The sequence below is a fragment of the Trichosurus vulpecula genome, chromosome 3, assembly GCF_011100635.1.
Source record: "Trichosurus vulpecula isolate mTriVul1 chromosome 3, mTriVul1.pri, whole genome shotgun sequence".
Classification (NCBI taxonomy): Eukaryota; Metazoa; Chordata; class Mammalia; order Diprotodontia; family Phalangeridae; genus Trichosurus; species Trichosurus vulpecula.
The window spans coordinates 327,001,639-327,028,936 of NC_050575.1; the positions used below are offsets into that span (position 1 = coordinate 327,001,639).

The 27,298-nt window shown below is 35.2% G+C and overlaps 1 protein-coding gene across 2 annotated transcripts in view; it reads left to right on the forward strand.

Annotated features, from left to right (window-relative positions):
- USP34 (ubiquitin specific peptidase 34) overlaps positions 1 to 27,298 on the forward strand; it is a 317,435-nt gene that overhangs the window by 225,224 nt on the left and 64,913 nt on the right. For both annotated transcript variants that reach the window (XM_036750464.1, XM_036750465.1), the window contains 12 exons: positions 1,599 to 1,782; positions 2,189 to 2,352; positions 3,197 to 3,262; positions 4,977 to 5,123; positions 5,211 to 5,267; positions 5,367 to 5,444; positions 6,916 to 7,010; positions 12,267 to 12,439; positions 16,804 to 16,957; positions 18,100 to 18,178; positions 26,722 to 26,775; positions 26,887 to 26,982. In XM_036750464.1, the coding sequence (XP_036606359.1) occupies positions 1,599 to 1,782; positions 2,189 to 2,352; positions 3,197 to 3,262; positions 4,977 to 5,123; positions 5,211 to 5,267; positions 5,367 to 5,444; positions 6,916 to 7,010; positions 12,267 to 12,439; positions 16,804 to 16,957; positions 18,100 to 18,178; positions 26,722 to 26,775; positions 26,887 to 26,982 (1,347 nt within the window). The remainder of the gene's footprint in view (positions 1 to 1,598; positions 1,783 to 2,188; positions 2,353 to 3,196; positions 3,263 to 4,976; positions 5,124 to 5,210; positions 5,268 to 5,366; positions 5,445 to 6,915; positions 7,011 to 12,266; positions 12,440 to 16,803; positions 16,958 to 18,099; positions 18,179 to 26,721; positions 26,776 to 26,886; positions 26,983 to 27,298) is intronic.

The window sequence follows — 27,298 nt, forward strand, 5'->3', positions numbered from 1 at the left end:
AATCTAAGGGATCTACAAAATAAGTTTTGTAGTGGTTGAATCAGCCATTGATTTCCATTTGCTCTTTATCAGTCCTGCTATCATGGTCCCTTATTCCTCTTTTCCTTACCATGTATAATCCCTGGGTATTTTTTAATGATTCTTCAAATGGCTTTGGATAGTAAACCCAACCTAAATAAGTGGATTTGAAGCGTAGACTCCTAACTCTAACCTTAACTAATTTTTGATAATATATAATGTATATGTGTGCGCATATACACACATACACATGTTTTATTTATCATGCATAAAACATAAAAATACACACACATAGTGAATTTTGACATTTTCTCTCCAGTTAGTATTACAGATATTGAGTAGACAGGGACCTCAAGAATTTGTCCTAGATTATATATTTCTTTTAAAAAAATGAATGATCTAATTATAATTTTAGTAATTTACCAGAACTTATATATTTCATTTTTTCTACTTTTACTTTCATTTACAATTCTCTTTCCTTCCTCCCCATCCTTCATCCATTGAAAGGGCAAGAAAAATAGTACCCATTAGAAATCATGTATGGCAGCTTCCCATGTTACCCATATGTCATGTCCCCACCCCCCACCCCCTCCAAAAAGAAAAAAAAACCAGAAGGACGGTAGTTTTAGTCTACCAGCTTTGTGTCTGGAAGTGGGTCCTACTTCCCGCAGTTCAAGAAACAATTAAAACGAATAGTATGTGCAAAGAACAGCACTGGGCAGTGGGGATACAAAAACAAAATGAAGCAGATATTATCCCAGAGATCTTGTCTTTTCCTGGACAGATGACGTCCATAGATCAGTAAATCGGTTGAGGAAGAAGAGAATATTAAAAACTGAGCATCAGAGAAAGCTTCTTTCAGGAAACTAGGACAATAATAATAACAATAATAGCTAATATTTATGTAATGTTTAATATGTGCCATGCACTGTGCTTAGTACTTTATTATTTGATCCTCACAGCAACTCTGGGAAATAGATGCTGTTATTATGCCCACTTTAAAAATGAGGAAACTGAGGTAGACAGGTGAAGTGTTTAGCCCAGGATCACATGGTTATTAAGTGATTGAGACTGGATTTGATCTCAGTTCATCCTGACTTCTAGGCCCAGGGCTCTTAACTGGACCACCTAGCTGCCAAGAAGGATTCTGAGAATTAGAGCTAAAGGAAGGACTACATTCCTTCAGGGAGAACTTGTGCAAATACCTGGAGGCAGAAGAAAGAATATGGAGTTGGGGGAATAGGGAGCAGTCTAATTTTGCTGGAACATACATTCCATACTAGAGAACATTGCTAGTTATTTGACTAGAAAAACAGGGTTATTACAGATTGTGGAGAGTTTTTAATTCCCGGTTAAAAATTTGTGTAAAGCGATGAGGGTGTATTTTAAGTTTTTAATAGTTTTATTTTAGTCTTCAGAAAAAGTAGGCTTTTTCAATTTCAATTTTTTTTGTAAGCCAAGTATTAGGAAATTTTAATATTTAAAAACTGATTCTTTGAAATCACTAATCATAATATTTGTTTAATAAATTAAAGCTCTTTTGTTAGCATACCCACTCAGTGAAATGCTTTCCCCCCCAGGAATTTCTAAGAGACATCTTCAATTTGCTCTTCTTGCTTCCAAGTTTAAAAGATCGACAACAGCCAAAGTGCAAATCTCATTCTTCAAGAGCTGCTGCTTATGATTTGTTAGTAGAAATGGTAAAAGGGTCAGTTGAGAACTACAGGCTTCTACACAACTGGGTAATGGCCCAACATATGCAATGTAAGTATGGTTGCTCATGTTTAATTTTTAGAGTTATTGTCCAAATGCGTAGAGTTGCTTAGATGTGATGCTGTTAGGAAAAAATTTTCATCTACTACAAGTAATAATAGATCTATGTAGGAGAATGACACATCTTTATAAGTGCTTGGTATAGGTATATAAAAGGTATTAGGTAAAAACCAAACTATTAACTTTTTCAATATATTAAAGATACTGCCTTTCATTTCATGGACCATTTTAATCTCATTTTTAACGCTTGTCAGAAGTGAAAGTATTTTATATGTGATAGGTAAATAATTGAAAGCAGTCCCATGCTGCTATTAGGAAAGTATTATGGCATGCTGTTTTATTCTGTCAAGTTTTTAAGCTAATTTAGATTATTTTGTAATTTCCTCCCTCCACCCAGCATCCCATGCCCCTTACAAATGGGACTATTGGCCTCATGATGATGTTCGAGCAGAATGTAGATTTGTTGGTCTAACTAATCTTGGAGCCACTTGTTATTTGGCTTCCACTATTCAACAACTCTATATGATACCTGAGGCTAGACAAGCCATTTTTACTGCAAAGGTACGTGTGGCTTTTCTCTTTTGGAGGGGATGGGGGTGGTACTCAATATGGAATCTGTCAAAATCTACATTGGAGTAAAATAGTAGGTGAAAAATGAAAGCAGTGACTATGGACAGCTTTTGAGCACAGTTTGTCAGTTAAAGGGAAGAAAGAAATAGGAGAATTTCAGGGTAAAGAATTATATTTCTTAAGAATGGGAAAATCTGGGCAGGATTGTAAGTATTATAAAAGGCATCATTAGATTAAAAGATTGAGTATTAGAGAAGATAGAGAAGCAAATGCATGACCAATTAAAGGAATAAAACTATCTTTGTAATGAAGTGTTTTAAAAGTACAGGAAGGGAATAAAAATTTATACAAAAGTAATCACTATTACTGAGATCTCACTGTGTAGTGTCCCTTGAAAATAAACTAATCAGGTACATTTATGGAAAAACTAGAGTTAAAATCACCACTCAGGAAGTATGTGGATTTAACATTGTATCAATCAGTTACTTTCCCAATTTGATTATGATAGCTGCACCCTTACCATTTTGTTATTTTAATCTGTATATTCTAAACAGGAAAGGGTCTAATCCAGACGTGGATTTTTCCCCCCGTTTTCATGCCTTTAGACAATTAGACTATATATAGTTTCTGGCACAGAAATACTACTCTTCTGATACCTTCTTTATGTAAAAAGTATTCCCTCTAGTTGTCACTGATACATTTTCGGTATGAGAGATAATGTGCTGGAAGGGAGTTACCATACTGAGCAAATCAAAGATTTTCTGTATATTAACTTTTTAAGCAAGAATTTTATGGTGTTGATCAACAGAAAGTTAATTCTCATTTTGTTTTCTAGTATTCGGAAGATATAAAGCATAAGACTACTCTTTTGGAGCTTCAGAAAATGTTTACATATTTAATGGTAAGTCTCAAAAATCAGCTCTATAGAACTAATGAAATGTCCTTCTCTTACCTCAAAATCAGTATGTCTACACCTGAACTCATCAATCCCCTTCATTCAGACTCTATCATCTATACCACTAGTGACTCCTGTCACATTACTGGTCCAATGTGATTCTTCTTAGAGAATAGCTCTAATTTCTTGCATTATTCCTGCATTACTGCGTATCCATGCATTCCTGCATTCCCATTACCTTTTAGGCCTTCGTTATTTGGGAGCTCTCTGCTTGTAGTCTGTATCTCTTTGCCAGACAGATACTACAGTACCACTACTTTCATCGTCCTATTTCTGGTGTCTAAATAGCTGCCTACACTCAACTGCCTGTGAAATTTAATCCAGAATATTTAGATTAAAGATAGAAGAAATTACCAACATGTTGAAAGATAGACTCTAAATGTAAAAATATCTGCAGAGGCCTCATCGATAGTAGGATGAAATTTACGTGGGAAAAGGGAACAGGCATTTATTAAACACCTAGTATGTGCTTAAGTGCTTTATAGATACCTAATTCAATCCTCACAATATGCCTGGGTTGTTGGTAGTATTATTTTCCCTACATTACAGATGTGTGGAAACTGTGGTTAAGTGACTTTCCCAGGATCACACAGCTAGTAAGTGTCTGAGGCCAGATTTTGAGTTCACATCTTTCTCATGTCAGGCTCAGCTGTCTCTCTATACCACCTAACTTCCTTTGTTAAATTTAGTAAGGCATGTAAAGTCCCACACTTGGATCTAAAAATCTCCTTTATTAATTCAAGGTAAGGGAAGGCTTGCCAGACAGCAGTTAATATGCAAATGATTTGATGATTTCAATAATCATGGCTTAAATTTATGTATTAGTATAAGATTTATAGAGTGATTTACACATTATCTCACTGAATCATCATAACACATGAGGTTTTTACCCTTCTTTCACATATGGGGAACCATGTTTGGCAGCTTGCTTTTTCCTGTAGCTTGTAGATGGCCAAAATTCAGATCCTCATCTGTTCTGGGGCAGTGCTTCTTTGACTCCGTCATAGTGCCTAGTGTTTTGAATAACAGAGATTTTGATTCCTTCTTACTCTGCCCTGGTCACATTTAGAGAACATTGTGTCCCTGTCAGGTAGGACATTGGGAGATGTCCTTGATAGTAGAAGACTGGGTTCAAGGCCTAATTTTGACATGCATTACCTGTGGAGACAATAATAGCACCTACCTCATAGGGTTGATGTGAAGTTTAAATGAGATAACAGCTCACCAAGAAAAGATAATACCAGAAAGTAAAATTAGCAGCAGTGGTAGATGCTTCAGATAGTCAAATGTTGGCTTAATAAATGAAAAAACAACTTAAGAATAAAATAGGCCTCGTGTGAAATTGCCCATTTGGAGAGATAATGCCTTCCTCCCTTGGTGGACCTTTTCAAGCAGTCTGGATGAACATTTGCCTGTGAAATCACGGAAGGGTTCCCTGCTTTAAATAATGTTGGTATTAGATGGTTTCTCAGCTCCTTTCCCTTCTGTAGAGAAAAATGTAAGATTTCCTTTATGTTTATTGTTTGATTTACTTTTAGAATGGTATGATTGTTAACTGTGACTAATAACTTATAGCCTAAAAAAGTAAGTAAATACATGATGTAGAATGTATTTGTAGATAGTATGTTCCTTATCTAGATTTATTTCATGTTCTTTTTAGGAAAGTGAGTGCAAAGCTTACAATCCTAGACCTTTCTGCAAAACTTACACGATGGATAAACAACCACTGAATACTGGTGAACAAAAAGACATGACAGAATTCTTCACTGATTTGATAACAAAAATTGAAGAAATGTCTCCAGAACTGGTAGATATCTGAATAATAGTAAGGTCCTTTGAAATGTATAGATTTGTTCAAATTTGTATTTCTGACTTTTTTGCATTTATTTTCTAGAAGAATACAGTGAAAAGTTTGTTTGGTGGTGTCATTACAAACAATGTTGTCTCATTGGTAAGTATTTTGTCATTTTTCCACAGTTAATAACTTCTCGTTTAGGTTCTATGAATAAATTACTGACCTTTTTTTTTTAAACTATTATTACTTGGTCAGGATTGTGAACATGTCAGTCAGACTGCTGAAGAATTCTATACTGTGAGATGCCAGGTGGCTGATATGAAGAACATTTACGTGAGTGATGCCAGCTACAGTTTTAAGAAATTATTAAGCTCTGTCACTGTATGAAGACAATCTTTAACTTTCAGACAGGTTATGTTCTAAAAGTTTATTTATATAAATTAGTTGTTTATTATTTAAAATTCCCTTTCCCACAAAAATATACTTAGTGTTCAGATCCCTAGATCAGTGCACAATATTGATTTAGAACTATAAGTACCACAGGACAAAATTACTCAATGTAAGAGTGTTTCTATTGGAAAATGTATTCACAATTCTCACTTCGGATTTTAGAAACATTTTTGTCCCCATCCTTGCAAAGGGAATGGTGACTTCAAGGCTACCTGCTTGCCAGGCAGCAAGAGTGAGGTTTCCCATTAGATCCAAGCTACTGGTGAGAGCCTAATCAGAAGCGGTGAGGAGAAGTGGGCTGAAATTCTAGAGGAGGTGTAGGGACTGGGCCTACTTCCTGCAGTTTTAAACCCTTGTAATCTTTGTCTATCCTAAGCTAGGTCACTTAGCATTCCCTTTGACTTTTCTTCCATGGATCCAAGGATTTGCTTCTTCCATTTCTCCTCCCACCACTTTCACCCTCTGGAACAAATGTTTCTTACTTTTTTAGGGGGGTGTTCGCATTTTAATTTATCTATTTTAGTTTTCAGCATTTACTTCTACAAGATTTTGAGTTCAACATTTTCTCCCCATCTCTCCCCTTCCCCCACCCCACAACGGCATGCATTCTGTTTCTTAGCTTTTAACATGGCTTCTACCTAGTCCCTTAACTCATTTTTTCCCTTCTTTAACTCAGACCACTTCTTTGTTTAGAACATATAAAGGAAAGTTTCTTTACTGAAGAGTAACATACACATTTTGGAGAAGAAAGACGCGGGCCACTTTGTATATTTTATCATAGCACCTCAGGAGAGTGGTGGAAGCTTGCTCTGGGATATTTGGACAAGAAAAGTTTTGGAGCTTGGGGGTATTGGGCATGAAGAATAGTTTCAGAAATTAAATTCCTCACCTTCTTTATTAGCCTGCTACCTTGGAACATTACTCTTTCCTAACCCCTTGACCAAGATGGATGGTGTAGAAAATCCCAAGCATCCAATAAGAGAGAGGGTTCAGAAGAGAAGTTGTTGGGACCTGTGGTCCACTGGGCTAAATAAAGCCTCTTTCTTTATGCATATTCAGTTCTACTACAATAAGTGTTTTAGGTCTTGAGAGAAATGCAGTTTTAGAATCACTGCTTTACATTTTAGTGATGCAACTCTTTCACTGGTATTTGTGGTAGGTACTTGTCCCCTATGAAGATTCAAAAAGTAATACACCAGTCTCACAGGAATGAAAAAAGAAAAAGAAAATTCTCATTCAAAATGCTGAGTGTTTCCCTTTGGAAGCTGCCTTTTCTAAAACATTAAAAAATTAACCAGTATGGTTTTTTTTGTGAATAATAATACAAAGTCATTTATATCATTTATTTACACAGGAATCTCTTGATGAAGTAACTATTAAAGATACATTAGAAGGCGACAACATGTATACTTGTTCTCATTGTGGAAAGAAAGTAAGAGCTGAAAAAAGGTGCGTTTATGAAAAAAAGTCAGTTTACATTTTTTTAATGTTTACTGTATTATAGGATCTCATAATTGGAAGGCATCTTAGAGGCTAACTTGTTCAGGTCACACCTAGAAAACAGTCTTCTGAATTCCCAACAAATATTCATCCAACTTTTACTTGAAGACCTCCAGTGAGGTATAATGTACTAACTCTTGCGGCATTCCATTTCATTTTGGGTAATGCTGGTTTAAAAAAGTTCCCCTAAATTAAGCACAGATTTGCCTCAATAAGCATTTATTAAGTGCCTAACTATGTGACAGACACTGTCCTTGAGACTGCATGTAGAGACTAGAATGAAATAATCTAAACATTCAAGCTCACATTCTAATGGGAGATGAGAAATACATATGTAAATATATGCAGAATAATTATAAAGAGAAAAATACAAGGTAGTATGTATGTATGTATTAGGGCAGTAGCAGTTAAGAGGATCAGTAAAGATTCCATGTAAAAGATGGTGTTTGAGTTATATATTGAAAAGAGTGATTCTGTTAGGTAGAGGTTAGGATAGAAAGGTTTGGGGTACAATGTGTATTTTTTTTAAAGTGGTGAGAAATGGGGTTCCATGTGTGAAGGGTAGATAAAAGGCTAGTTTGACTATCACAGAGTATAGGAGGGGGAATTAATGTACACTGAAGCTATAAAGATAGGTTGGGACCAGGTTGTGAAGGGATTGAAAAGGAAATTGGATGGGTTTAATTTTTAACTTAGAGGCAGTAAGGAGCCATATCAGTTTTCTAAGGGAAGAGCACAATCAGATCTGTGTCTAACTATGTAATCACTTTGGCAGAGTAGAGTGAGTAGAAAAGATTTGAGGCAGGAGTTGTAAAATATCCTGGATGACTGATTCAGGTCTTAACTATTGGAGTAGAGAGAAAGGGGTCTTTTGTGAAACATTTTGGATGTAGAAACAGCATAACTTACCAGCTTATTGGATATGACTCTTAACTTCTACCCATTATTTACTCCTCATTCTTTCCTTTTAGAATAGGTACAAGCCTATTTTTTCTTCCTTCTGATAATCCTTCAGATATTTAAAGACACCTCTCGTATTCCCCCTATAAATAGTCTCAACTGTAGGCTAAATATTCCTGTAACTGATTCTCATATGACATGAACTTAAAGCCTTTCACCATCCCAGTTGTTCAATAGATACTCTTCAGTTCCTTAATTTTCTTTCTAAAATGTGTCACTCAGAAAATGAGAATCCAGATGTCTGAGCAGGACAGAATACAAGGTTGTGTTATTTTCCCTAGTTTGACCCTGTGCTTCTGTTAATGTTGCCTTAGATCCTGTTAGCTTTCTTGGCTGCTGTTATCTCATTGTTGAGCTTGCCATCCACTAAAAGCCCTAGAACCTTTGTAGATGAACCACTAGCTTCAGTTTCTCATCCTTTTCATGAATTGTTTTTTTCCAACTCAGGTATGAAATTTTGAAATTTGCCATTTTGAACAGAGATCATTAGGAAGTCATTAACAACATAGAAAAGAAAGAAAAATGAATTGTAATGATATCTGTTTAAGGACTCATAGATGTTACCTGGAAATTATGGGTAATAGCCAGTTTAATTTGAACCTTTACTCATCAACTCATTTTTAAGGAATATCTTATATAAACTGGTGCATTTTTTTTTCTGTTAATTCCATTTTCACTTTTTGTTTTCAATATTATTACTTTCTTTTTTTCCAAAGGAAATTATTTGTTGTCCTTCTTTATTTTTTCCTAATAACAAGTTCATTAACCGTTGAATACAGTGGTAGTATCTGAGTTCTTTAATATGCCTCTTTAAAGCTTATTGTTTTTTTTAAATCCCTTCCTTTTTTATTAAGTATGTTTTGATTGTCATCATTCTTACCCTTTAACCTTTTCCTAAAATACTTAATTCCTGGCGATTTAAATAAAACTACCTTACCTCCTCCTTGTTTTCTTGTTGTATACATGTTGTCCCTTTAAAATAGATTAGCTTTGCTATAAAATAATACCTGCTTACACATATATAAATCCTTCTTTTGGATTTTCTTTAATCTGTGATATACATTATATTTTTTCTAAGATTCATTTAATTTGTCCTACATTGTGGTTGCAAAAATTTTCCTTCATATTGAAGTTAACTGCTACAATTTGATGTAAATATTTTCCAGTCTAATTTTATCTTTGTTTTTTTTTTTTAACACTTTCTTCTCCCAATTCAGTTCAGCACTTATTTATTGAGTAGCTGTTACTTAAATGGCACTGTCTTTGGCACTATGTGGATGAAAATAAGTAGAAAACATGCTTCAAGCTCTTAATGAATTTGTAGTCTAACTGAACAAATAGGAAACACATCTAAAGCATTTGAATAACAGTGTACAAAAGAGTGCCCAAAAGAGTGATATTGACAATAGTTTCTGAGGTTGTTCAGAAACAGGAGAGATTAATATAGGATTAATCTTTCCAGTGGGACTGTAGGTAAACTGTAAAGGAAGGGTGAAGCGTAGATGGGAAGAGAAGACTCATTTGAGGCAAAAGCTGTAGCTTGAGCAAGAGAAGAGAACTCCATTTTTGAGGGTTAGGTAATAAACTAGTGAGGACAGTTATTGATTACAATGAGGAAAGATGGAAAATAAGATGTTAGAGTAGCCAAATTATGAAAGAACTACAGACAACGCCATTAGAAATGTAATTTGCAGGCAGTACAGTGCAGCAAAAGAAGAAGAATGGATTGGGAATCCAGAAACCTAACTTGTAGCTCTTATTCTGTCATTAAGTATCTGTCTAGTAGAAGTTAAGATAATAAGATCATAGATTTAGAGGTTGAAAGGATCCTAGAGGTTATCTTGTCTAAGCTGCTAGTTTTACAGATTAACAATCAACTATTGAAAAGCCTACCATGTTCCAGGCACCATTATTGCTTCTAGAAAGAAGCTAAGACCCAAGTAAGTTATCTGGGCTTCAGTATCTTCATCTTTAATATGAAAATGGATGTGTACCTTCATTCCAGCACCAGAGTTGTGTAAGAGGAATTTTATCTCCTGCTCATGATAATTGATGCCAAAAGAATAAAGTAAATTTCTGAGAAAGAAAATGGAGAACAATAGGAACTGAGGAATGAGAGCCAATCCCTGGAAAAATGTCCTGATTTGGGAGTGGGAAGGAGCGCATGGAAGGAATTGTAGATAAAAGAGAAGATAGGATTTAGACAAGTAGTGTAGTGCTACAAAATCTGACTAAAGAAAGGTTATCAGTGTCAGATGCCCCACACAGGTGTAACTACAATGTGGCTAGCAGTTACTGCTGAAGTATAAGACCCAGCAAGACCAGCAACAAGAGTTGCTAGCACAGGTTCTTTGATCTCCTTTTCTAAGGAAAGCAACTTTAAGGGGTTAACAATCTCACTTTAATCAAACATACATATATCATTCACTTAGTTCAGGGGGAAAGGCCAGCACCCTGAGCTTCACAGTGAATACAAATGGAAATTACAAAAAGAAAATATCAACAGATTAAATAATACAATTCAACAGACATGTTTTGTCCGATCAAGACATCACATACGTAGTTACCAAAAAGAGAAGCACCAACATCTGGGTTTTCTTCAAAACTGGGGGGCTCCAGCAGCCACCCAGAGTCTTCACATCAACACTCTTCCAGTGAGTGAGATCCTCAAACAAAATGCTATCCACTGAGTATATATCCCCTTCTTAGGCTTCACCCCTAATCAGCAAAAGGGTGTGGGCCTGGGGATTTGCACCTAGTAAGACTTAATCAAAGGTACTTGATTACTTTAGCATTCTAAAAGAGAAAACAGTGAAAAAAAAGTCCCACCTTAATTAATATTACAAGAGGTCAAAGAGGAAAGACAAATAGAAGTGGACAGCATATCATAGTAGAAGGAGTAGGGGTGCCTGGGTTAAAATCCTTGTTCTGCTTCTTAGTATCTCTGTGATGTTGTGAAAGTCATTTCATCTCTAGGCCTCCACTTCCACATCTGTAAAATTAGGTGGTTGGGTTGGATTTTTCTCCATTTATGATCTTATTAATTTTATTGGTTTGTCATCCTATCAATAAGTATTCATGAAGAACCTACAATGTGCTACGCACTAGAAAGAAAATAGTTATGGGATCTTTGTATGTAGTTTTGTAGAATGCAGGGTTATGAAAGTACATTACAGTGAGTTAAGTAAGGAATAATGGGCCTTCAAGTATTGACCTCTTCTGTTTTTGACAGTGAAAGGAAAAATATCATCAGGACCTCTCAGGATAGGGAAACACATTTAAAGATGAAGACTAAGGATCCAGTGGAATATGAGACTGAATATACTGAAGAAAGGAGAGAATAAATGTGAAATCAGGGTCCTTCAGTAGACATCATCATAAATGATCCAATTTAAACTTTTACTAAATACTTCACATACCATGACACATGCAGTCTTTTTCATTAATTAGTAAGGGTGATATGTACCGCATGGTATGGATGGATGAAGGGAAAGTTATAGAGATATTTATGTGGAAGTCATCAGGGTTATTTTATGAAGGAATTCAAGTCAGGTAGCCTTCAACTTTTCAACAAAGCATGAAACAAATCTTTCTACTTTGGGGAGAAAGGTAAAATTTGAGAGATAAAGGGAAAAGATGATTTGTTACCACTGCTTTTTAAAGGATGGTGTTTAGAGAATCAAAGGATCATGAAAGAGATCCCTGTTTGCTTCAGCAGGCTAGAACTACACATCGCTAAGTCATAATCTTGCACAAGAATTCTGCAGTTTTATTATGAGTAGAAAAATATTCTGTACAATTGCTGTAAGATCATGGGTTGGCAGAAGGCCAGAAAGAAAAGCTAATTTGTATAAAAGTACTGATTGAGACTGGGTGAGCAATTATCCATGTTTGAGAGGGCAAATCAGTAGGGAGTGGGAAAAACCACATTTACACATGCTGTGGTTGGAAGTTTAGGACATACCCAAGCTACCTAATTTTGAGTGGAAATGAGTGGTCAGTGGTATTAAGGAAGGCAAAGACATAAATGTTGAAGTCACCAAGAATTATGTAACTAGGGAAAACTTGAGTCAGATGGTGAATTATCTAGGAAGACTTGTTTTATTGCTGTGTAAATTTTACTTGCATTCAGTTGAAAGCAAACTATAATTAAAGAAGGAATTTAAATCCAAAATGAAAGTGCTGGAAAATAATTTTTAAGAATATGTATTTAACACATTCATTAATTTTGTAATCTTGTTTTAGGGCATGTTTTAAGAAATTACCTCGCATCTTGAGTTTCAATACAATGAGATATACATTTAATATGGTTACCATGATGAAGGAGAAAGTAAATACACACTTTTCATTTCCTTTACGTTTGGATATGACTCCTTATACGGAAGATTTCCTCATGGGCAAGTGTGACAGAAAAGAAGGTAATTGCCATTTAAATTGTTTTCCCTTAATAATTACGTGCTAATTCTAGACTAGACAATTCCAAAATGGTAATTCTTTTTCAAAAAGGAAAAGGTTATTTGTGTCTTTAAGGAGACTAAGTTGAATATGAGTTGAACGTTCTTGTTTATAAATCAATAAATATGCTTTTATTGAGCACCTACAATTATTCAGGCACAATACTAGGAAGAGAGTGAGGTATTAATAATAAGTTATAAGCCTGCAAGACCAGAAGGAAGACCATTTGACAGAGGAGGGGGTGAGGGAGAGAATAACCTGTTTGGTTTTCATCATGTGTTTAAGATGTCTCTTGGACATCAGTTTGAAATATCCAGCATACAACTGTTGATGTGGAACAGAAGATAAGTGGAAACACTGGAATTGGGTCTATACAATTCTAGGAGTCATCTACCTAGAGATGTTAACTAAATCTATGGGTGCTGATAACAAGAGAGACAGTGGGAGAAGAGAAGAGGGCCTAGGAAAGAACCATCCGGAATACCCAGAGTATTGGCTGTGATAATGGGTGATGATCCAGCAAAAGACAAAGAGGTGAGAATCAGGAGAAAGTAGGGTCCTGAAAACCAAGAGAGGAAAGTATGGTTAACAGTGTCAAATGCAGCAGATAGGTGAAGAAAGACAGTGAAAACACCATTACATTTGTTAATTAAGAGATCATTGGTTACTTTGGATTAAGTAGTTTTAGTTGTATGCTTGAGTAAAAGGACAGAAAGTTGAAGTAGTGACTGTTGACAGTTTTCAATGAGTTTGACTGAGAGAAAGAAAAGAGCTTTAAAAGGAAAGCCCAGAGAGTTTATAATGGCCTTTTCAAGGTTTTTTAAGAATTGGCAAGCTTTGAGCATGTTTGAATGCAGTAGATAGGAAAAGCATTATATGGGTAAGAAACAGAGGGCAAATGATTGAGGATGCCATCTGCTAGAGAAGATGGATGGAGGTGTGGCCTTGTTGAGGAAAAAAGCCATCCACTCCTTTTTGTTAGAGCCTGGTGGAAAGTTGCTGGGGGGATAATTTCAAGGGTTTTTGAGATAGAAGGAATGATGGAAAACTGACTCAGTTTTCTCAACAAAGTAAGAGACAAAGGCCCTCAGCTAAGGAGTTGAGAGAGTTGTGTGAGGCACAAAGACAGAAACAAATTGGAATAGCTTTTGTGGAGAATGAGTTGGGGAATCATTTAGGGAGGAATAAAAGGACTGTTTTTGCTGTAGTGAGGGCCCAATTAAAGTTAGATAACAGGATTTTGAAATACACTTACTCAGCAAGACTGTGAGGCTGCTCGAGAGTAACAGATAATGAAATTAATCCAATGCTGCGATTTTACAAGAATGAACGACAGTAAGACAAAGGTCAAAAAATTCAAGAGCAGAGGACAACGTAGAGTAGAAATGACTAACTTTTGGGTTGAGATTGGAAAGGAAGGGAATGAAGTCAAAACAGGGGTAATTGCCTTAGAGAGTATTGAGGACTTGAGAATCTCAGTAAGAATGGAGAAAATAGGTGTTTAGGAGTGGTGAGACAAAAGATAGAAGTGGAATGATAGGTGATTGTGGTCAAATAGAGAAATACCAAAGTTAGAGAAGTGGAACACTTCCTGTTACATGGGTCATGGTGAGATCTGTGGTGTGACGGAAGTGAAGTGAATGAAGTTGAGGAATTTAAGAGTCGGAGGAAGTATCTGTGTCAGTTTTAAAGTTCTCTAAATTCAACAGTTAAGTAAATGAAGATTGTGAGTCAGATGCTGAACTCCTTAAGAAAGCAAGAATGAACTAGGAGTTGGTTTGCTACAGCTACATTAATTTCATTTCGGCAGAAAATTTTGATTGAGTGGACTTCAAAAGAGGAAAGGCTGCCTCATGATGGTAAGGAAAATCTGGAGGTAATAGTGGCAAAGAATATTCCAGTTCCTCTTTGAGAATCAAATAGTTATCTAGGCCTAAGTCTGGATTTGTCCCCGGTCTGAGTGTAGCTGATCTTGCACCTCCTCCAGGGTACTCCAGCGTGCCTGGTTGAGTGGGTAGGAAGGTCAGTTGGATAGAATCTTAATTTAATCCTAAGAGTTGTAATACCCTGTTGCAAATACTTGACCATGCACTTTATCACAGCTTTATTGATGCCAACTATATAGATGGGAAGCAGATTCCTTGGTAAAACCCAGCTTGCATTTTTTAAGTACTGAATATGTGCAAGGCACTGTCCTAGGTTCCGGGATACTGAAAGGCAAGAAGAGAAACAGTCCCTACCTCAAAGAGCTTGCATGCTTTTCTGGGGAAAACAACCTGTAAAGAAGACACCTGATAATTTGCAAAGGAAGATACAAGCCCTAATAACTAGTGGGTCAGGAAAAGTTCCTTGTGAAAAGTAACAAGGGACTTGAGAGGTCTTGATTCCTAATTCCCGAAGAAGCATGGAGCAGTGGAAAGAGTGCTGACCCCCAGAGTCTTCATATATCCTTTAACCTCTCTTGGCTCCAATTTCTTCATCTGTAAAATGATAGTATGGGAGTAAGCAAATTCTAAGACTCCTCTTAGCCCCTAAACTGTGGCTGTTACCAACATCTTCTCTATACCAGGTACCAGCCTGCCCTGCACCAGCACATCCAAATCCCTGAAATTGAATTATGAGGCCATTCATAAACAAGTAATAATAACAACTTATGATTACCCATTATCCACATCTGATCTTTGTTTCTTTTTGTTGTTATAGTCTCTGTAACAGTATGCACATGCTTTTCATACATTTCTGATTTCTTTGCACTTTTTCACATGTTTCTATTATTTCTAATATTAAATCAGTGTATATAAGTTTGTTCTGCTCCCAGGCTTTGAACATTTTCATTTACAAATAAGAAAACTACAAATATTTTTGTAGAGATAGTTGGGTATATTCCCAACAGGTAGATTCACTGAGTCAACAGGTATGATAGATTTTCTGGGGTTTTTTCATAGTTTGGATTGCTTTCAAAAAAAATTCCACCAATTAGCAAGAAGATTTATAGTATATTAGTATCTCTCCTCTCCCATGGTCCCATGACCATTGGGTTTTTTATTTTATTTATTTTAACCAAATAGGTGCAAGCAGATTTCTCAAACTATTTTTTAAAGTGAAATTGACCTTTTTTCCATATTACTATTTCTAGTTGTATATTGTATAAATTCTCAGTTTCTTTCTCTTCCTTTTTCTCATTGTTCATGATAAACTTGTATCATCATGTGTACATAATCTTTTTTTCTGATATACTTTTACTATAAACTTTTTTCCCAATGTGTAGCTTTTCTTAATTTTCTTTTATAAAAACTCATATACACATAGATAGTATTGTTTAGTCGTCTTTTCAGTGACCCCATTTTTTGTGACCCCATTTGGAGTTTTCTTGACAAATGTATGAGTGGTTTGCCATTTCCTTCTCCAGCTCATTTGACGTATGAGGAAACTGAAGCAAACAGGGTTAAATGACTTGCCCAGGGTCACACTGCTAGTAAGAACTCAGGTTCTTCTGACTCCAGGGCCAGCATTCTATCCTTTGCACCACCTAACTTCTCCCATTTTGCATGTGCATGCGAGGTAGAAAGACACGGTTAACTTTGTGATCCACATGTAATGTATTTTGTATTTATTATGTGACTTCAACCTATTTTTGCCACTTTGCTATCCAGTTTTGTCAGTCTGTTGAAATTCTTTCTCCACTGTTTGAAATACCCAAGTTTCCTGTTAGCTTGTAAGTCTGTTGTTGGAAGGAATGATATTTTCTTTTTTCATTTTCACATATCTCCACAGAATGTCTAACGTACAATTTGTGCTCTGCTTCAGTAAATGCTTTTTATTGACTCAAGCAATGTTAATGCTACTAGTAAAGCACTCCATTTTCCTTTTAAGGCTAAAGGGGCAGCATCTACTTGTTACTGCTTTTCCAAAGTATATGAGGGTACTTCTGACCATGTTCACATTAATATCCTCCAAGTCTAGGCAAAGTGTGCGCATTTGATATTATGTAAAATAATGAGTGTTAACCAGAAAAATATTAACATTTATATGTTCTTTTAGAATTTACTGTGTAACAGCCATATGATAATAAATTAATATTAACAGCAACGTATAAGCATATGTACCTTGCTGTTATGTGAAAATAATATTGATGAGGTTATAGGTATTTAGAAAATTACAAGAAAGTTGAATGTGTCCATTTGAATAAACTACTTATAACTAATGTATTATATTTTATGGAATACCAAAGGTATAATTTTATAAATTGGTGTCAGTGATATACATGATTAAAAGACACCAAAACTTAAAGGAATGAATTACCTTTTTATTATGTAAATGATTTCAGGTTTTAAGGAAGAAGTTAATCTTGGAAAAGAAACTGAGAGCTATGAGTATGATTTGATTGGTGTAACAGTTCATACAGGAACAGCTGATGGTGGTCACTATTACAGCTTCATTAGGGATATAGTGAATCCCCATGCTTATAAGAACAACAAATGGTGAGTTAAGAGCATTGGATATTTCAGTTATATTTTATGGTGCTAAGATATATATTCTAGAACCCTTTCAGTTATTTCCTGTGGTAGTTTTTCCTTTTTTTTATCCCTAGTATTTAACATGGTACTTGACACATAGTAAGGACTTAAATGCTTATTGACTGAATTAAGTTGGATTATATGTTTTCTTCAAGTTTTCCATGTAGCAATTCCACTATAAAAGTAGGAGATGAAGTCGAGACTAATTAGTAGTTTAGAACTTTGGAATATTTGACACTTTGAATCTGTAATTTAATCATGTGAGTATTCCTTCCGCTGATGCTTTCATGCCTTAATTTACAGATTCATGAACTGCCATGGCTATTCTGTTGTCAGGCCTGTACTTTTCAACTGTTCTTAGTTAGTACAAGACATGCTTGCATGCCAGTTTTGAGAACCTTATCTTCATGCTCAATGAGTCATTGGATTTCAGTGGAGTTGGATAGATGACTACTGAAATATGTAGTTGGCAATGCTATTTATTCTAATTTTTTACTCTTTTAGTTATCATGTTTAATTTATGTATTTTGATTCAGTATGAGTTTACAAATATTTAATAAGTGAGTAATATGTTTGTAAGTAGTAGGTTCTAAGGCTAGGAAGGTAAAGTAAGTTGACATGTCCTTGTCCTCAAGAAATTTATGGTTTAATCATTTATGTCTTTTTACACTATCTTTGGAAATAATCACATTGGTGATTTTATTTTATAATAAAAATTTTTTAAGTACCTAGGAGACAGATTTGATATGAGAATAATAGTCCTCTACCCCCTTTTTTTAAATGATGATTTGTCTTCTTACAGATTTCCATGTAGTTGTTAGATCTATCAGGTTTTCAGTTCTTATGACGAGTAAGAGAGAGATACATCTATAGAAACAGGGAAATTTGGTTGAAGATTATCTTGTAAATAGCCATTTTGTCTGTAATAGATATATTGCTCCATAACATTGTTCAAAAAGATGTAAATAGCCATTTTGTCTGTATTAGCTATATCGCTCCATAACATTGTTCACACAGATGTAATAAGATGTTTTAAATATAGAAAATTCAACCCATTTTTGAATGTAGTAACTGATAATTGGAAAATACTGTTTGCTTGCCTTTAGGTATCTATTTAATGATGCTGAAGTAAAACCCTTTGATTCTGCTCAACTTGCTTCCGAATGTTTTGGTGGGGAAATGACAGTAAGTTTCCTTTAGAAATTATTAGTGATTTATATGTCATTGCATAACTATAAGGATTTTGACATTAATACATACTACAGCAGGAGGACCATTTTCTTGTTGATTGTCCTTCATTCTTGCGGACCAGTGACATCACAAGGGTGATGTTCACTTGCTTTTGAATTGGATTTGAGTGAGGCAGAGCTCCACAAAGTCATCAGCCTTGCTATTTTCTCGAATCATCTGAGACCAGTGGCAAGAAAAAGGTCAAGATGACTGACAGCGGCCCAGGATGCAGTAGTTTACCTTGGGCTTTCTAAATTAAAGTCTTTCCCACGTCTCAGTTTGTCTGAGGCCATACGCATTCAATGACTGAGCTAGGTAAGAATTGAAACATAAGATGGCCCAATTTTCTATGACCACAATATCAGTAAGGGAGAAAAAGACCCTCAGATTTTCTGGCCTGAACAGGAAACAGTTGCTATTTACTGTCGTTGAAGCCATCAAAGCCTAAACAGTGAGGCTATTATTGGTCATTCAATGAAAGGCAGAATGATTTTTTTTCTTAATAATTTAATGTATTTATATTTAGTTTTCCACATTCACTTTCATAAGTTTTAAATTTTCTCTCTCTGCCTCCCTTTCCCCTCCACAAGCCAACGTGTAATCTGATATAGGCTCTACATATACATTCCTATTAAACATATTTTCACGGTAGTCATGATGTAAAGAAGAATTAGAGTAAATGGGAGTAACCATGAGAAAGAAAAACATAAAACAAAATAAAAAAAAATAGTCTGCTTTGATCTGCATTCAGACTCCATATTTCTTTTTCTGGATGTGGATGGCATTTTCCATCATGAATCTTTTGGGATTGCTTTAGGTCCTTGCATTGCTGAGAAGAGCTTAAGCCTATCAAAGTCAGTCATTACATAGTGTAGCTGTTACTCTGTACAGTGTTCTCCTGGTTCTGCTCACTTCACTCAACATGAATTCATATAGGGCTTTCCAGGATTTTCTGAAGTCACAAAAAGAGCTTCTATAAATATTTTTGTATATGTGGGTCCTTTTCCCATTTGTATGATCTCCTTGGGATACAGACCTAGAAGAGGTATTGCTGGGTCAAAGGGTTTGCACGTTTTTATAGCCCTTTGGGCCTCGATCCAAATTGCTCTCCAGAATGGTTGGATCAGTTCACAACTCCACGAACAATGAAGTGGTGTTCCCATTTTCCCATATCTTCTCCAACATTTATCATTTTCCTGTTTTGTCATGTTAGCCAATCTGATAGGTGTGATGTGGTACCTCAGAGTTGTTTTGATTTGCATTTCTCTAATCAGTAATGATTTAGAGCATTTTTTCATATGACTATACACACCTTTAATGTTGTCCTCTGAAAACTGCCTGTTCATATCCTTTGACCATTGATCAGTTGAGGAATGACTTGTATTCTCATAAATTTGACCCAGTTCTCTATATATTTTAGAAAGGAGGCCTTTATCAGGGACACTAGTTGTAAAAATTCTTTCCCAGTTTTCTGCTTCCCTCCTAATCTTGGTTGCATTGGCTTTGTTTGTGCAAAAGCTTTTCAATTTAATGTAATCAAAATAATCTATTTTGCGTTATTTAATGTTCTCTATCTCTTGTTTGGTCATAAATTTCTCCATTCTACATAAATCTGACAGATAAAGTATTCCTTTCTTCCCTGATTTGTTTATAGTATCAACCTTTATATCTAAATTGTGTACCCATTTGGACTTTATTTTGGTATATGGTGTCAGACGTTGATCTATGCCCAGTTTCTGCCATCCTATTTTCCAGTTTCCGCAGCAGTTTTTGTCAGATAGTGAGTTCTTATCCCAGAAGCTGGGGTCTCTGGGTTTATCTAACAGTAGATTCCTATAATCATTGACTACTATGCCTTGTGTATCTAACCTGTTTTACTGATCTGCTGCTCTATTTCTTAGCCAGTACCAAGTAGTTTTGATGATTGTTACTTTATAATATACATTTTAAGATCTGGTATGGCCAGGCTATCTTCCCTGGCATTTCTTTTCATTAATTCCCTTGATATTCTGGGCCTGTTGTTCTTCCAGATGAATTTTGTTATTGTTTTTTCTAGCTCTATAAAATCATTTTTTGTTTGATTTAGGTTTAAAGACATAGTCCAGTAATTCCACAATGGGCTTTTTTTAAATGCCTGTTTCACAGGAGCTATATTTCAGGAAATCAAAAATTAATACTGCCCAGGACAAAAAATAAATTGTCCCAGCTCTTGGGGGAGATAAAAGAAAGAGAAGAACATGGTGATGATGATGATGATAATGGCCATTTTACCTTTCCCTTTAACTGCCGAAATCAGTAAGAACTGAGTAGTTCTCCCTTTCTCTTGTCCCTTACTAACCTCAACTGGGGTCCTGTCTCTTTTTGGATTCTCTTTTCTGCAACACATATTCTTAATACTTCTCTATGAACCTTAGCTTGTTCTGAACTTAGTATTCCTTAACATTTCCTGAGTCTTGCCACACTTGTAAAATCTTATCTTGTTATCAATTCCCTATATATCCACATCAATTTCTTTAACAACTCCTTTTTCTTTTCAGTGCAATTATTTTTCTTTGTGTCTTCAGAATTTAGTTCTTAACTGTTTCTTTTTTTTTTTTTAATTTTACCATGCTGTCTTTTTTTTAATTTTTTTTTTATTTTTAGTTTACAACACATGGTTCTACATAATTTTGAGTTCCAGATTTTCTCCCCTCCCTCTCCAAGACGGCATGAAATCTCATATAACTACCATGTATAACTTCGCATTGAATTAATTTATACACTAGTCAAGTTGTGGAGAAGAATTATGACCAATGTAATGAATCATGAGAAAGAAGAAACAACCAAAAAAAAAAACCCCAAAAACAAGAGAGAAGAAAAAAAGGCGAGCATGTAATGTGCCTCAGTCTACATTCAAACTTCACATTTCTTTCTCTGGGTGTAGATAGCATTCTCCATCGTGAGTCCCCCAGAGTTGTCCTTGCACCTTGTGTTGCTGAGAAGAGCGAAGTCTGTCAGGGTTGGTCCTCACGGAATCCATTTATCTGTGGTTGTGTACAATGTTCTCCTGGCCCTGCTCTGCTCACTCAGCATTATGTCGTGTCGGTTTTTCCAGGTTGTCACGAAGTCCGTGTCATCCCCATTTCTTATGGCACAATAGTGTTCCATTACCTTCATATACCACAACTTGTTCAGCCATTCCCCAATTGATGGGCATCCCTTTGATTTCAAATTCTTGGCTACCACAAAAAGAGCCGGTATAAATATCTTTGTACGTATGGGTCCCTTCCCCTCTTGTGTGATTTCTTTGGGATACAACCCTAGAAGTGGTATTGCTGGGTCAAAGGGTATGAAAATTCCTATGGCTCTTTGGTCGTAGTTCCAAATTACTCTCCAAAATGACTGGATCATCTCACAACTCCACCAGCAATGTAACAATGTTCCAATTTTCCCACATCCTCTCCATCATTTATCATCCTCCTGCTTTGTTATTTTAGCCGATCTTACAGGGGAGATGTGATATCTAAGAGTTGCTTTGATTTGCATTTCTCTAATCAGTAGTGATCCAGAGCATTTTTTCATATGCCTATAGATAGCTTTAATTTCTTCCTCTCAAAACTGCCTGTTCATATCCTTTGACCATTTCTCAATTGGGGAATGGCTTGTATTCCCATATATTTGGCTCAGTTCCCTGTATATTTTAGAAATGAGGCCTTTATCAGACATACTAGTTGCAAAGATTTTCTCCCAGTTTTCTGCTTTCCTCCTAACTTTTGTTGCATTGGCTTTTTTTGTACAAAAAACATTTCAATTTAACATAATCAAAATTATCCATTTTGCATTTTGTAATGCTCTCTATCTCTTGTTGGGTCATGAATTCTTTTCTTTTTCCATTAATCTGCTAAGCAAACTATTCCTTGCTCTCCCAAATTACTTATAGTATCAGCTTTTACTCCTAAATCATGAACCCATTTTGACTTTATTCTGGTCAATTGTGTAAGATATTGGTCTATGCCCAGTTTCTCCCCTACCATTTTCCAATTTTCCCAGCAGTTTTTGTGAAATAGTGAATTCTTACCCCAGAAACTGGCCTCTTTGGGTTTATCAAAGAGTAGATTGCTATAATCGTTGACTTCTCCATCTTGTGTACTTATCCTGTTCCACTGATCCACACCCCTGTTTCTTAGCCAGTACCAGGTATTTTTGATGACTGCTGCTGTGTAGTACAGTTTAATATCTGGTATGACTAGGCCACCTTCTCTAGCATTTCTTTTCATTAATACCCTAGATATTCTAGACCTCTTGTTTTTCCAGATGAATTTTGTTATAATTTTGTCCAGCTCAGTAAAATAATTTTTTGGTAGTTCGATTGGTATGGCACTGAATAGATAGATTAATTTAGGTAAAATTGTCATTTTTTATTATATTAGCTCGGCCTAACCATGAGCAACTGATATTTTTCCGTTTCTTTAGATCTGACTTTATTTGCGTGAAAAGTGTTTCATAGTTATGTTCATATAGGCCCTGGGTTTGTCTTGGCAAATAGACTCCCAAATATTTTATAGTGTCTACAGTAACTTTGAATCGAATTTCTCTTGCTGTTGGGCTTTGTCAGTAACGTATAGGAATGCTGAGGATTTATGTGGGTTTATTTTATATCCTGCAACTTTGCTAAATTTGTTTATTATTTCAAGTAGTTTTTTACTTGATTCACTAGGATTCTTCAAATAAATCATCATATCATCTGCAAAAAGTGATAATTTAGTTTCTTCTTTTCCTAATCTAATTCCTTCAATTTCTTTTTCTTCTCTTATTGCTACAACTAACGTTTCTAGTACCAAATTGAATAATACGGGTGATAGTGGACATCCTTGTTTCACCCCTGATCTTATTGGGAACGCATCTAGCTTATCCCCATTACAAATAATGCTTGTTGATGGTTTTAGGTAGATGCTATTTATAATTTTAAGGAAGGTTCCATTTATTCCTATGCTTTCTAGTGTTTTTAATAGGAATGAGTGTTGTATTTTGTCAAAGGCTTTTTCTGCGTCTATTGAGATGATCATATGGTTTCTGCTAGTTTTGTTGTTGATATGGACAGTTATGCTAATAGTTTTCCTAATATTGAACCAGCCTTGCATTCCTGGAATAAATCCTACCTGGTCATAGTGTATTATTCTCGTGATGAGTTGCTGCAATCTTTTTGCTAGTATTTTATTTAAAATTTTTGCATCAATATTCATTAGAGAAATTGGTCTATAATTTTCTTTCTCTATAGACTCTACCTGGTTTGGGTATTAGTACCATATTTGTGTCATAAAAAGAATTTGATAGGACTCCTTCTTCACCTATTTTCCCAATTAGTCTACAAAGTATTGGAATTAGTTGTTCTTTAAATGTTTGATAGAATTCACATGTAAAACCATCTGGCCCTCGAGATTTTTTCCTAGGGAGTTCATTGATGGCATGCTCAATTTCTTTTTGTGAGATGGGGTTATTTAGAAATTTTACTTCCTTTTTTGTTAACCTGGGCAGTTTATGTTTTTGTAGATATTCATCCATATTGTGCCTCAGCTAAAGTAAAAAAAGCAGGTATAGCAATCCTAATCTCAGACAAAGCAAAAGTAAAGATAGATTTAATTAAAAGAGATAAGGAAGGACATTATATCCTGCTAAAAGGCAACATACACAATGAAGCGATATCATTGCTTAACATATATGCACCAAGTGGTAAGGCATACAAATTCTTAGATGATAGGTTAAGGGAGTTACAGGAAGAAATACACAGCAAAACTATAATATTGGGAGACCTCAACCTCCCCCTTTCTGAACTTGATAAATCTGACCTCGAAATAAATAATAAAAAAGTTAAGGAGGTAAACAGAATTTTAGAAAAGGCAGGTATGAGACCTCTCGAGAAAACTGAATGGGGATAAAAAGGAATATGCTTTCTTCTCAGCGGTACGTGGCACATGCTCAAAAATTGATCATGTACTAGGGCATAAAAACCTCACAATCCAGTGCAGAAAGGCAGAAGTAGTCACAGCACACTTTTCAGATCATGATGCAATAAGAATTATTTGTAACAAAGAACCATGGAAAAATAAGCTAAAAATAATTGGAAACTAAATAATCTAATTCTAAAGAATGAGTGGGCCAAAGAACAAATCAGAGAAACAATTAATAACTTTATTCAAGAGAATGACAATAATGAAACAACATACCAGAACTTATGGGATGCAGCAAAACAGTTCTTAGGGGAAGTTTTATATCACTAAATGCTTACATGAATAAAATAGGGAAAAAGGAGATCAGTGATGTGGGCATAAAGGTGAAAAAGCTAACAAAAGAGCAAATTGAAAACCCCCAATTAAATACCAAATTAGAAATACTGAAAATCAAAGGAGAGATTAAGAAAATTGAAACCAATAAAACTATTGAATTAATAAATAAAACAAAGAGCTGGTTTTATGAAAAAACCAATAAAATTGATAAACCTTTGGTCAATTTGATTAAAAAAAAGAAAGAAGAAAATCAAATTACCAGTATCAAAAATGAAAAGGGTGAGTTCACCTCTAATGAAGAGGAAATCAAAACAATAATTAGGAATTATTTTGCCCAATTGTATGCCCATAAATTTAACTGTTATACTCCCATATAGAATTTATTAATCCATGGGGACCTCCTAATTCTTTGTTGTAAGTCTACTCATTTAATATTTTAAGTAGATTTCAAAATATTCCTGACCTTCCCTTGCTTGTATATCATCAACTGTAAAACTAAGTGCTGATGGGTCCTTATTAATGCACTAATGAATCCCTGAAGTATTTCACATATATTTAAATTCTCAGTAGTCAGAGTTAAAATAATGTAAAATCTGGGAATTGCTTACATTTATTCACATTAATCAGGATCTATCATTTTCATCCAAGTTTCCTATTGTTTCCCTATTGGTAAATTGTTTCTCGTTACTGTTGAGTTTAAGGTTCAGAATAGTGTATGTCTTCATTGCCTCTTTTACCTTTTAAAGGATGAAACTATCATCACTCAATCAAATAAGCAATTATTAAGCCCTGTGTAACTAACCACACCATTTTCAACTATTTTGCTTTTTGCAGAAAGTAAGAGAAATCTAATCTGCCATACTTGAGATGCTTCCCAAACTAATGACTTCCTTCTGCCCAAGTGCCCTGCAGTACTGCTCCTAAAACAGCAGAGCAAGTAAAGTATTTTTGGCTGCCCTATAAGTGACTTGCACATGGGCAACTAATTAGTGGCAGATTCAGGAATGAAACCCCCACATATTCTCCACAATGGGATTTGAGGGCAAAAGTAGAGACACTAGAAGATTATGCTACTCCTCAGCTTTTAGATACCGGCCTACCAACCAATAGAGATCTAATAAAATAGAGAAATGGGGGGAAACTTGCCTTAGGTATGTATGGTCTTAGTCCCTGGTCCCCTTTTAGCCTGAGTCTCTTTCTTTACTCACTGCCCTCTCCTTGTGTAATCTCACCAGTATTATCATTTGCTTCTTTGTCACTCCACTTACACAACCTCCCTAGCACTGTAACTTCCATGTCATTATTTTCTAGGTATTTAGCCTTCTCTTCATGCCAAACCTGTGATGGAATTTTAGAATTCTCAACTCAGTACTAGATAGAAACTCCTCAAATAAACTGTCTTATCCCTTAATCACCAGCTATCAGTTCTTCTATAAGTCTTCTATAAGCTTCCCATCTCCAGGTGCTAAATGTTTCTTCATCCCATCCTGAAGTGTTTCACAGCTACAACTTTCTCATCATGATGATCTCTATAAACTTTTTCTATTCTCTTTCCTTAGTACTTGGTTTTTTTAATGTAATTCTCTCTAGCAGCTTATTGCCTCTTCTTTTTTGACCACTATTGTTCCCTACTGTTATTTCTAATGTTAAACTGTGCCTTTCGTATTTTCTTATTTTACTATATAAAAATTTTGGGAAACTATATGACTTTAAGGTGGTCCTGTTTCTTTCTAGTGGTATCCTAAAAATTCATCATAACTTCTAGCTTAGGAAATCCAAAGGAAAATCTCTGTCATCCCTCTTCCCCCCTCCACGCCCCCTTTTAAAATAATTTTCACCTGTCTGTCAGAGTCATGAAAATAAACACAAATATGAAGTGTACAAAATCTAAATAAACTATTTCAGTCAGCCTCTTGAAAATTAGAAAGAATTTCGATAAAATGTCATCTTTACCTCTTTCCCCTCCATTTAATTTTTGCTTTATTTTTACAGTTGTCATGTCATTTATTTGTTACTGATATATAGTAACTCACTGTTGTGAAATGTCTAAAGAAGGAAGAAACAGTTGACATTGGTACATACCATCAAATTTTGTTGGCTAATTAGAATATTGATAAGTATAACAAGTAAAAAATTATTTGGTATACAATATAAATCATTTTATGGTGTTAATTTAGCTTTCAAAATATCTGTTATCTCAAGAAGGAAAAAAATAATATAATTTTTCTTAAACAGACCAAGACCTATGATTCCGTTACAGATAAATTTATGGATTTTTCCTTTGAAAAGGTAATTATTTATTGTACATTTGGTAATCTGACATTTTAAAAATTTTCATGTCTTCTTTGTGTTGTATACTTTTATATTTATTGTATATCACGAATTTCTTTTTTCGTGAAGACACACAGTGCATACATGCTGTTTTATAAGCGGATGGAACTGGAGGAAGAAAATGGCAAAGACCTCAAATTCGATGTTTCATCAGAATTGCTGGAGGTATAAGTTGGTTTTATTTTAGTACCAATACGAGATCATAGTTACATAGTTAACAAAAAGCCTATTGTTTATGGTACAGGATTTGTTTTTTAAGCAGCATCAACAGCCTCTGCCCTGACCTACAAAATATTTGTGATTTAACTTGTTAACCATTTTATGACAAGGCATTAGAGATGGGGCTAAGAAAAAGCAAAGGGAGTAGAGATTGACCAGTGGAATCAGCTGTCAAACATTTATTAAGCATCTCCTGTGTGTCAAACGTTGTACTACATTCTGATGATACAAAGACAGAAATTAAGAGATCTCTGACAGAAAT